The sequence below is a fragment of the Tachysurus fulvidraco genome, chromosome 12 (genome assembly GCF_022655615.1).
Source record: "Tachysurus fulvidraco isolate hzauxx_2018 chromosome 12, HZAU_PFXX_2.0, whole genome shotgun sequence".
Lineage (NCBI taxonomy): Eukaryota > Metazoa > Chordata > Actinopteri > Siluriformes > Bagridae > Tachysurus > Tachysurus fulvidraco.
The window spans coordinates 16,221,067-16,232,175 of NC_062529.1; the positions used below are offsets into that span (position 1 = coordinate 16,221,067).

General features: G+C 36.1%; 2 protein-coding genes across 4 annotated transcripts; both read left to right on the plus strand.

Annotated features, from left to right (window-relative positions):
- The first annotated feature begins 509 nt into the window (after window positions 1–509).
- On the plus strand, window positions 510–7,837 carry atxn3 (ataxin 3). 2 transcript variants are annotated; one of them, XM_027172725.2, is made up of 11 exons: window positions 510–657; window positions 1,217–1,381; window positions 1,500–1,544; window positions 2,674–2,759; window positions 2,862–2,928; window positions 3,168–3,255; window positions 3,341–3,473; window positions 3,774–3,937; window positions 4,902–5,046; window positions 5,146–5,201; window positions 5,849–7,837. In XM_027172725.2, the coding sequence occupies exons 1-11, from the start codon at window positions 634–636 to the stop codon at window positions 5,884–5,886; spliced, it is 1,011 nt and encodes a 336-aa protein (XP_027028526.1). In that variant the 5' UTR covers window positions 510–633; the 3' UTR covers window positions 5,887–7,837. The 2 variants fall into 2 exon arrangements, with proteins under 2 accessions (XP_027028526.1, XP_047677231.1); XM_047821275.1 differs by having other exon boundaries at window positions 634–770.
- A 237-nt stretch (window positions 7,838–8,074) lies between these two features.
- On the plus strand, window positions 8,075–10,953 carry serpina10b (serpin peptidase inhibitor, clade A (alpha-1 antiproteinase, antitrypsin), member 10b). 2 transcript variants are annotated; one of them, XM_027172505.2, is made up of 5 exons: window positions 8,075–8,210; window positions 8,736–9,352; window positions 9,448–9,721; window positions 9,850–9,997; window positions 10,746–10,953. In XM_027172505.2, exons 2-5 carry the CDS (start codon window positions 8,761–8,763, stop codon window positions 10,935–10,937), a joined length of 1,206 nt encoding a protein of 401 aa, XP_027028306.2. In that variant the 5' UTR covers window positions 8,075–8,210; window positions 8,736–8,760; the 3' UTR covers window positions 10,938–10,953. The 2 variants fall into 2 exon arrangements, with proteins under 2 accessions (XP_027028306.2, XP_047677229.1); XM_047821273.1 differs by having other exon boundaries at window positions 8,160–8,224.
- Window positions 10,954–11,109: the final 156 nt, after the last annotated feature.

The window sequence follows — 11,109 nt, forward strand, 5'->3', positions numbered from 1 at the left end:
ATACATACATGCATACATACATACATACATACATACATACATACATACATACATACATACATACATACATACAAACATACATACCCTCCTTCCTCCCTTCCGGCTGATGCTACAGAACTTTGCTTACTAAAACTGCCAGACACAGGAACACTATATTGTTATTTGCACTACCATGCACTTCTCACACTTTATGTATGTAACTGAACAGCCATATATTCTGCATTCATATTTAATAACCATACTGTCTATTGTATCACATATGCATTGTCTTGTATAGTCTGTATTATCATGTCTTGTATAGTATGGTGTTATTTATGTCTGTACTTTTGAGAGTCACAAACAGCTGGAACCAAATTCCTCTTGTGTGTCAACATCAACACACTTGGCCAATAAACCTGATTTAGATTCTGATTCATGCACACAGTTAATTGAAAAAAAAATTGTTTAAAACATATCTATTAAACTCAGTTGTTTAATAAAGGCGTAACATTTTTTTATTCTTAACATATTTCCATAATTATAAACAAAGCCTAATAAGGCGTGTATTGTAATCGTCTACCTATTCATGATAGGTTGACAGCGTCGGGGGTCAAAGGTCGGCGGTAGCTATGAGTCTCAAAAGAACAGACAAACATGGAGTCTATCTTCCACGAAAAAGTGAGTTCTGTTCATTGTTTTCTTTCTTGCATGAAAGAATGTCCTCTAAAATCATCTGACTGGGCGGTATAGTCGTAAAGAACGGTGTGTTATCATACAAATACGTCTCGGAGGTTTGTGCTTGAAGCTCATTATGTTTATAACTTGCTAGTTAGCTTAGCTTGCTAACCGGCTATAAACACAACACAAGCGGTCTCGTGGGAGTGACTTTACTTCTGTCGCACTTTGTTTATTGTTTACATTATACACGTTTATGTTCCGCTTATTTTGACCGTGATTTAGACGAGTTTTAAAAGTTCTTGTATGCGAAATGGAGAGATATATTAGCTCGAACTAGCTCTAGGTGGCTAGCGTTAGCTCGCTGCTTAGCTAGCTCAAGAGAGAAATACATCATAGTTTGCACTCATGTGGTGATATTTTCAACACGGTTTTTGACAATCGGAAAAGTGGTTTCTGAAACTCTACCCTCGTCAACTGTTTAAAAAAATATCTGTGTATTTTTTTTACTTTTAACTATCAATGTCAACAAAGTAGTGTGTGAAAATATGCCTCCTTACAGCAAGAAGGCTCTTTGTGTGCTCAGCACTGCCTGAACAACCTGCTGCAGGGAGAATATTTCACTCCTGTCGATCTGTCATCTATCGCACAACAGCTGGATGAAGAGGAGAGGATGAGGATGGCTGAAGGTGGCTTGCTGAGTGAGGAGTACAGGACTTTTCTACAGGTGTGAAAATAAGATGATGTCTATGGGTATTCTTTAGTTCTGTTGGACTGCATAAAGTGACTTAACAACATCTGTGTGTGTGTGTGTGTGTGTGTGTGTGTGTTAACAATTATTTTAGCAACCTTCTGGAAACATGGACGACAGCGGCTTCTTTTCTATTCAAGTGAGAAATTTTCTGTAATAAAGTATCACTCCATGTAGTCTTTAGAGCTTATCTAATACATAAAGTGTGTGTCTGTCTTTGTTTCTGTGAGTCCATCCATCCATCCATCCATCCATCCATCCATCCATCCATCCATCCATCCATCTTTCCATGTGTTCATATATGTGTGTCTATTTGTATGAAGTTACTCTCTATATCACTTTATAGGAAACACCTGTACTCTTGCTTATGCATGTAATCACACTATCAGTAAGTTTACAATCTATAAAATCGTGCACAAAACAGTTTAGGAAAAATGACCATGTGATGTTTTTTCCAATTTTTTGCTGTAGAGCTTAACCTAAGGCAGACCTGAGCCCATTATATTCTCTGATTGCTGTTTATATCTGAGAGGAGACGAACCCATTGTAGTCTTCCGTGGTCACACATCTTCTTTTAGTATGCGTCTGACCTACCTCTCTGCTCATCACTATGGTAAATGGTCTGGTATATTGTCTTGCTGCTACAAGTCAGTTGGTTGGATTAGTGCATGAATTAAGGTACAGGTTTTCCTATAAAGTGGCTGCTTTTTATGTGTTTTGTGGCTTCCAATGTGTTTGTTTCTTGTAAAATTTAAAATGTAAAAGCACCAAGGAGCATTTGGGAATTATATTTTAATCCCAAAGTGTAAACTCTTAAGACCTCTTTCTTCCTTTATTCGTGTGCAGAAAGAAAGGACATGTTACGTGACACATGTTGCACACACAATGCTACCGTTTTTACTAATTTGTGTAGTAATGTTTTGTATTATATGCTGTGATATGATGATGAATGTGTGCTGTAGTATAAGGTATGTTTCATTAACTGAATTACAACTCTTATAAACCGCATAGATGGATAATGTTAAATATGTGAGATGATTATTTTTAAAACATTTTGTTGGATAACATGGTGTAACACTGCCCTCACCTGGATCCAGGTGGTATCACAATTCGCGCAGGTGACAAGTAAAACTGACTCATTAAGATGAAAATATTTTGCTAATGACAATTTTGATGTTGGAAATTATCTGACTATTTAGTGATTAGTCTGTTTACTGTTGGAATGAACCGAGGGAACAGACTGCTTTGGTATTCTATCCCCATGGCAGGTGATAAGTAATGCTTTGAGCGTTTGGGGTTTGGAGCTTATCCTCTTCAACAGCCGCGAGTACCAGCAACTAATGATAGACCCTATGTAAGTTTGTATGCACCCTTCCATGACTCATTTTCTCCTACTTATATTTTTCCTGTGATTTAATATAATTCATATTAACTAGACTGTTGTCTGTGGTTTCAGAAATGAAAAAGCCTTTATATGTAACTACAAAGAGCATTGGTTTACAGTACGAAAACTGGGACATCAGGTATGATGTCTGAATAATAATACATTTTATCAAGGCAAATCACAAAGACAAATTTTCCAAACCAATTCTAAAAATAGAGGAAAAATTCCATTGGGTTTAATTGCAGTACCCGAAGGTGTCACTGATGTGACCTTACAAAATTTGGGTGAATATGAAGTAAAATATTATTCTTTATCCTACCTGTCTTTGCAAAACAGTGATATTATATACCGTATTGTCTGTTTTTGCCATTTTTGCAGTGGTTCAATTTGAACTCATTGTTAACGGGACCAGAGCTCATATCAGATACTTACCTTGCACTTTTCCTAGCACAATTACAGCAGGAAGGTAAATATGCTTAACATTTTCTCATTTGAAAGTCTTTCAACGTCTATGCATAAAGACCCTCGTTATTTTCCTTTGCTGGTTTTAGGCTATTCCATTTTTGTGATTCGAGGGAATTTGCCTGAATGTGAAGCGGATCAACTTTTGCAGATAATGAGGGTGGAACAACATCATCGACCAAAACTCATAGGAGAGGAAGAGGCTCAGGCAAGCGGGCAGAGGTAAGGCGTGGCGGTCACGAGCCTGGCCTTGCCAACATAAACCAAAATAATACACCTTATTTAGTTAGTTAAAAGCACCAGGTTACAATATCAACAACTGATTTATATCTTTTTGTAAACCTATATTTGTACTGAAAAATACAAAGTTCCTTTTGTAGTGTCATAGTAGGTCTGAGTGTTGATTTTGTGATTGATGTGAGTTGTGTGATGTGGTTGAGTAAGCACATGCCTTTGATCACCAAATGGAAACTACAGATTGTTAATGTACTTTATGTCAGTAAGTAATTTCTCATTCTTCAGGACCACTGTGCAACATGGCGTGGAGACACCACATGGTATTGAACAGGGTGTAGTAGGTGAGGATGATGATGAGCTGAGAAAAGCATTGGCTCTTAGCAGACAGGATATTGAAGTGGAGGATGAGGAAGCGGATCTGCGCAGAGCCATACAGCTGAGTATGCAGGGTAAGAGAGCACTTTTTAATTTTAACTTTGGTCATATTCATATTTTAGCATGATCCATCCATATGCCATTCTCTACGCATGTAGTACATACACATACTTAAGCCTCTTTAATTAATTCTATTTTTACCTTTTTTTTTATCTGTCATGCTTAGACTTATGAAAATTTCTTAACTGATTAAGAAGTTCTTAACTGATTTTTGTAATATTCTTTAGCTTTTATCATCATTCACCATAAGCTCTGTCACTATTTCAAGGCTGTATTGAGTCACAGCTGTTTGTTTTGGCTTTAATATCAATCAGAATGTGTACATTTGTCATTGATCATTAAACTCCAGTAGCAGGGCTGTGTATGTGGCTTTTCTGAGGCGCGCACACAAGTCACAAACACTTTTAGAACCATACCAGTTTTTAGACATTGCATTTGACATGACAAAGAAAGGTTTGGTGTGCAAATGTCTTAAGGAGAGCTGTGAAAAGCTGTACTGGATTCTGTTCATTTAAATCTACAGTCGTATCAGTGAAGGCCTGTACTGATTACATCATCATTATTAAAAAAGCAATAAGGACAATTCAAGGGATTTTAGATATCTTTTGCACACAAGGTATCTAAGATCTTAAACATTGTTGACACCAAGCCTTTTCAGTTTGAAGATTGATCTGAATACACACTTCAGTTCCAACAGGGAAAAGAAACTTTTAAACATCGCAACACTATGAGCTTTGAGTGAATTTTACTCACTTGAATGAACTGAATGTTTTTATTTCTATATTTTTAATTATTAGTTTTAAACTATTAGGCAAGTAAATGTGATTGGCAGCTTACAGTGTCAGTAATGTAAAAGCAATAGTTCTTGGCCATATTTGTCAACACTATGGCAAAAGCTTGTAGTCTAGCTCTGTAATGTGGAAGCAATATTAGACTTTTGAGCTTTTGCCATACTCACATTGAACTTCCATCATGCAGGAGCGTCAGGGAGCAGCAGTCCTATAGTTCCCAAAGAGGGTAGTGCTGCAGTAGCTCCAGGTTCCACAGAAAGCATTACAAGTGGCCAGACAGAAAGCCTAACAGCAGAGGAACTACGCAGGAGAAGACAAGCCTACTTTGACAGGCAAGAAATTTTGAGTGTTTTTTCTCAAATGCTTCATAATGCATATGCACAGAACGTGTTAGAATTTAGTGGTTTCCTGTTTGTTGCTCAACCATGTAGGCAGTTCCAACAACCTCAAGCCACTCCTCCACATCAGCAGGACACAAGAACATCTGGTAAGGACTGTTGCCTAATTTTGGTTGTGTTCCCATTATTTCTGTGGTTACATAAAATGATCATGTTATACGATAAAAGATCAGATCAGCATTTTCATTTGAGATACGATATACTTCACAGCATCTATTCACAGCTTCTGCCTGCTAAATGAAAAGACAGGAGTGTGTAAATCTATAGGTTAGGCAGTAACGGAACTTGAATGGAATGGTTCTTTTTTTCTAATGGTCACCAGTAACAAAAAAAGCTATTAATTTGACCCTTTGTGTTTTTTTTTATAACTATTTTTTTAAAACTAATTAAAATTTGTACTCATGGGTGCTAATGCTAACTGAATGACTGCTGGGAAATCATGATTATTCACATGTACCACATCAGACAACATCCAACACCAATGATATGAACAACCATTGAATTAAAAACATCTAAGTTTGTGCTTTTAAAAGGAACAGACTGCCATTTTATGTTGTGTTTTGAGCAAATACACACCTTCATTTTTAATGCAGGGCACTGTAACTGATAGACCTTATGACATGCTTTTTTCAGTGTACAGTAGCAAAGCTGTAATATATTATGTCCTTTTTATGTTTTTTTGTTTTGTTTTTTTTTCTTCTTTCCTTTTCCTTTCCCCTCTCATTTACCTCCTCAGGTGATGAACAGGACACTGGTAGTAAACACAGCCAGTGAACACAGTGGCTACAGGGATCTCTTTCCAGAGTTCTTTCCCAACCAAGTACTAGCTGCCTGTCCATCTGTTTAAAAGCGCAGCCTCTTCCCTCTAAAAACGGCTTCAGAATGTGAATGACACGAAGGAGCAGATGGCCATTCACCATTAACACACCGCTCTGTGGGTCCACTCATTTTTCCACTCAAGTATAACATGGACATAACTAACATTCACATGGAAAAATAAACCTGTACTTTCTTTATAGTTGTTACTTTACAATTATGATGCTGGGACAGGGGGCTTATACGCCCAGTATAGCTCTCTCATGATTAGGTATGGTATGGTATCTCTAAATATAGTAATATAATTTAATAAAACGCCAATGTTATTTGAATTATAACTCAAATAACATTGATCCATCATAGTTTTTCAGACTCATGTAACAGCGTGTGTAGCCAGTGTATTTATCTGGTGATTGAAATGACATAATTTGAACTTGAGGAAAATAGAAAGGAAATTAAAACCTTTCTTTTGGGTTCAGGAGCCACACAGGACCACTAGAGCTGTTTGTGTTTACTAAGTGGACTACATCTGGTCTTTGTTTATTTTAGTTTTTCTTGTTTTGTGTGTCAGGCACAGCTAGAGGGACTGTTCTGTATAATTTCTTATGCACTACCTGTCTTAGGTGTGGTAGTGTTCAAGGGCTGTTTGAGGGGGGTGAAGCTCTTCTCAATAATACACCTTTATTTGTTTTGGGTTCTTTAAAAGGTGTGCTTTTTAATTATATCTGAACAAGTCAGATTATATATACCTGAAGTATATATACCTCCAAAATAATGCTTAATGTCTATAGGAGACTACTGGAAGGGACAATGTTTGTACTGTATGGACATGCAAACCTCAGTAATGTAACAGATAAACAGATACTTCTGTTCATTCTTCATCAGCCTTTTTTTAGCCTTGTGTGTTTTCTTGTGTGTGTTTTTTGTATGCACCGAGATCCCATAGAGAGCACACCTGTTAAGGATAGTCTGTATTAATCACTGGATTATAAATATACAAGCTCACAAATGGCAAGAAAATATTTTTCCTTATAATCAACAACGTTTCTTCTGACTTGGATTTTGCTTATTCTATGCACAAGGAAATTAGCATGCCATTGTTTGAGCTCACAATCATTGAAGGAAAATTTCTTGAGTTGATTTTCAAAGAAGAGGAATAGATGATTACCCAGACATGCAAGATTGAGGTTGTAATGGTGAATGTGGTGGAACTTCTCCACCAAACAATCTAAATGAGTAATTTGACCATATATACAGGTTGACTTTCCATCTGTTTCTTTTTTTTTCCTTTCAGCTTTCGAACATTACAATTTCCAGAAGATCCTTAGAGAAACAGAAAAACAGCTACAAATAGTGTATATAAATCAAAGACTGTGGAATTATCATGTCGGGATAAATTCTCCTTTCTTATGTGAATTCCAGGACTTATTTCCGGGGCCATAATGCTGAGACCCTAATTATTATTCACTGCACTTCCAGTTCAGTAAAGTAATGACACTTTACTGAGAGTGTTTACAGGTACCTCACACTGGACTGTCCAGTGGTGCAAATATCTAGGAACAATGCTGAGTGAGCAGGCACATAAAATATGTGATGCTAATGTATGTATGATGGTAGTGTATATAAAAAGGCTACTACAAGATTACAAAATGTTTTTCCCCAACCATTTTTACAGTAAATAGCTTTCTTTATAAACTGTACTTGTGGTTTTCAGTTTGTTTGTTTTTGTTGTTGTTTTTGTTTGTTTTTTCCCACTTCTTTTAAAATTTGCCTTTTAAAAGGTAGTAGCCATTCAAGGCTTTTTGTCTTAGAACATATTCTTGCTCTGTCTTTGTTGTTTGTATTCATGTACCAGTACTCTAAGTCACTTTTTTTTAAACTTTAAAATTAAATGCTCTTTTCCCACGAATAGTCTCTTTATTTTTAATCTTTTTGAAGATGTTCTAGTTGGTTCAGCTCTTTGCTATGAGCTTATTATGGCTACAGTGTTGTGCTATTAGTGAAGTAAAATATATTTTCTTTAAGTAAGACATTGTATGGTCTTTAATAATGTGTAATATAAATTGTTGACCGTGTTATCAAACTCACACACCACTAATGAAAAGACAAAAGTTTTTTTGTTTTGCTTTAAACCATAACTCCTTTATCATTAGATTTGTTATAGATTACATTTATTTTCTGGAGTTTGAACACCCAATTGTTAATAGATAATCCCCAGTGTACACTTGCACTTTGGTTCCCCAAACACACGGAACGGACCATCCAGAGACGGATGTCTGTCGGTAAGTTTAAAAAAGTAATAATCCTGTTTTTATTTTATTTTATTTTATTTATTTATTTTTTGGGCTGTTTATTTTATTTAACTTTTTACTTTAGAGGGATTTATATATATCCATCTAGTATAGTGTTTTTGTGCCTGGTCGTAGATATATTTTATAATTTTAGGCAAGGCAAGTTTATTTGTATAGCACATTTCATACACAGAGGTCATTCAAAGTGCTTTACATAGAAATTAGAAAACAGTTTATAAAAGAGAAAAAGAAATATATATGAAAAATAAGAAACACGATAAAATCATAACAAAAACAAATAACAATTAAAGAAAATACATGTGATTTTAATAAAAACAGTTTAAAATATGTTAAAAAGAATAAAACAGGATTCATTCATTTTAATGAAAATTCATTCATTTTAATGAATTAGTAATAAAATTCCACTCTGGTATGAAAGCAATGCAGTGGGGTGACAAATATTTGTTATTGGTCATTTTCTGCTAATTTAGAGAACTGCTATTTTTCTCTCTTAAGATTGAACATCAACTAAGACAACATCATGGAGCTTGCTGTGTATTCCCTTCTGATCTGTGCATTCTTGATCATGCCTTCCCTCCAATCTCCAGAACACCATGCTCCTAACGTCACTGATCTCACATTTAAAAACATAGACTTTGCCATGAACCTTTATCTTAATATAGCAAGCCGTCATGATGAAAACATTTTCTTCTCACCACTGAGTGTTTCTACATCATTTGCTGCACTTTCTTTGGGTGCCAGGAACACCACTCGCAGTGAAATTCTGTCAGGACTGAATCTGGACACGTTGGAACAGGCTGGACAGCTGGAGCTTGTCCCACAGCTCTTCCAGCACCTGCAGGGGAACATCAGCCAAGCTGGAGCCCTGAAGCTAGAACAGGGAACAGCACTCTTTGTGGGCCTGCATTTTCAAATAGAGAAAGCTTTTGGTGATCAGATCAAGTTATTCTTCAATGCTGATATTGAGAATGTGGACTTTACAAAAACTGAAAAAAGTAAGGAGATCATTAATAAGCATGTGAGGGAGAAAACCGGTGGTAAAGTGAAGGAGATGGTGACGAAAATTGATCCTTTCACTAGGATGATGCTGATAAATACTATTTTCTTTCAGGGTAGGTGATATCTGGTAAATATAATTGGTGTTATTTATTCTGCTATGTATTCTGAATGTGTATGGCTAAATAAGACAATTCTTGTCTATATCCAGGTGCCTGGAAGTATCCTTTTAATCCGAACAGCACTGAAAATGGCCGCTTTTATGTAGACAAGTACAACATTGTCCAGGTTCCCATGATGTTTATTTTGGACAAATTCTATTTTGCCACTGATGATGAACTTAGGGCAAAAGTGTTGCGTCTCCCTTATTTGGGTGGTGCAGCTATGCTAATAGTCCTACCTGACCTCCATGTTGATTACACTACAATAGATGATGAGATAAATGCAGACAGATTTCTTAGCTGGATCAAGAATTTGAAGAAAAAGTAAGTTTCATTGCAACAATGAAAATCACATGCTTCAAAAATTCTCATGAGCTTTTCTGTTGCATATACTGAGATATATTATAAGTCAGAACACTTGTTTGACTTCAATATTCCCCTGTCAATTCAAGGAAACTGGAAGTTTCTCTGCCAAAATTTACAATGGAACAGTCCTATGCTCTACACACCATTCTTCCAGCACTGGGCATTCGAAATGTCTTTAAGGATACTTCTAACTTCAAAGGCATAAGCCAGGAGCCTGGTCTGAAGGTCTCCCAGGTCAGTGGGCAATTACCTTTGTAATATAGCAACTTTCTGTAACCTTTAATGTTTAATTAAATAGTAACATGGCATTCAGTATCATATTAATGAATTATATATTTATGTAATAGCCTTGCAGCTATGGTAGAGACTTATCTTGGCTAGTTAGCAATCTACTAGATGGTTTTATGGTGAAAGTTAAAGCTTTGGGGGCTTTATGTTTGAGTAGGGTGAGGGAGCTGGAAAGAATAAAGCAATGCTCTCATTTTTTAGCTCATAACTCATTCATTCTGACCTCTTATTAAGAAAAAAACAAAGAAAGTACCCAACCCTATGTTTATCATGTCAGAAATGGCTGCTCAGACCATCAGTAATACAGAAAATATTACCACAATACTGCAGAAGAGTTTAGAGTATTATTTACTTTTATCGATCAACACACACAACTTAGTTCAATCTAAAATGCAATGCATGTAGTTCACTAATTTGAGAAAAAACATTGAAGAGTACACTCATGTTCATTAATGTTAAATGGCAAGATTGTTGCTTAGAAAATATGTTTTCATTGAGGCTTAAATTTTTATTCCCCCAATTGTTGTTAAAATACACCATGATCAAAAACAAGTGGACAGATGTCCCACTTGCAATAATCAAACCGGAGTTAAGACCACATGTTAACGATAATTATATTAATAGACAAATTGCTTAGTGAAATTTTTTTCCAAGTCAGGCATGACTCCTATGTTTCCTCTCGGTTTGTGTTCAGGTTCTGCACAAAGCAGTGATTGAGGTGGATGAGAAAGGCACCACAGCAGCAGCAGCCACAAGTGTCGGCATCACACCATACTCCATGCCAGAATCCTTCACCGTGAACAGGCCGTTCTTCTTTTTTATTTACCATGAAGCAACCAACAGTCTGTTGTTTATGGGCAGGGTAATTGACCCCTCTAAAAAATAAACCATTTATACTGTCAGTCAAATGAAGTGTTTTATTCAACTTTGCTAATGGAATCCTCAGTCTTGTAAGCAGATTTTTGTTCTGCGTTATAACAGAATATTACCACCAGAATACAACATTGGTTCTTTTATAAATCCAGCACTAACACATTGACTCTTTTACAGTACATGGT

Bases quoted from the DNA above. Each gene is read 5' to 3' on its own strand.
- atxn3 (XM_027172725.2), top strand. From the start codon at position 634: ATGGAGTCTATCTTCCACGAAAAA. The intron at 2,929-3,167 runs GTATGATGTCTG...CCATTTTTGCAG, and splicing joins TACGAAAACTGGGACATCAG to TGGTTCAATTTGAACTCATT. The intron at 5,202-5,848 runs GTAAGGACTGTT...TTACCTCCTCAG, and splicing joins GCAGGACACAAGAACATCTG to GTGATGAACAGGACACTGGT.
- serpina10b (XM_027172505.2), top strand. From the start codon at position 8,761: ATGGAGCTTGCTGTGTATTCCCTTCTGATCTGTGCATTCTTGATCATG. The intron at 9,722-9,849 runs GTAAGTTTCATT...TGTCAATTCAAG, and splicing joins ATCAAGAATTTGAAGAAAAA to GAAACTGGAAGTTTCTCTGC. The intron at 9,998-10,745 runs GTCAGTGGGCAA...GTTTGTGTTCAG, and splicing joins CTGGTCTGAAGGTCTCCCAG to GTTCTGCACAAAGCAGTGAT.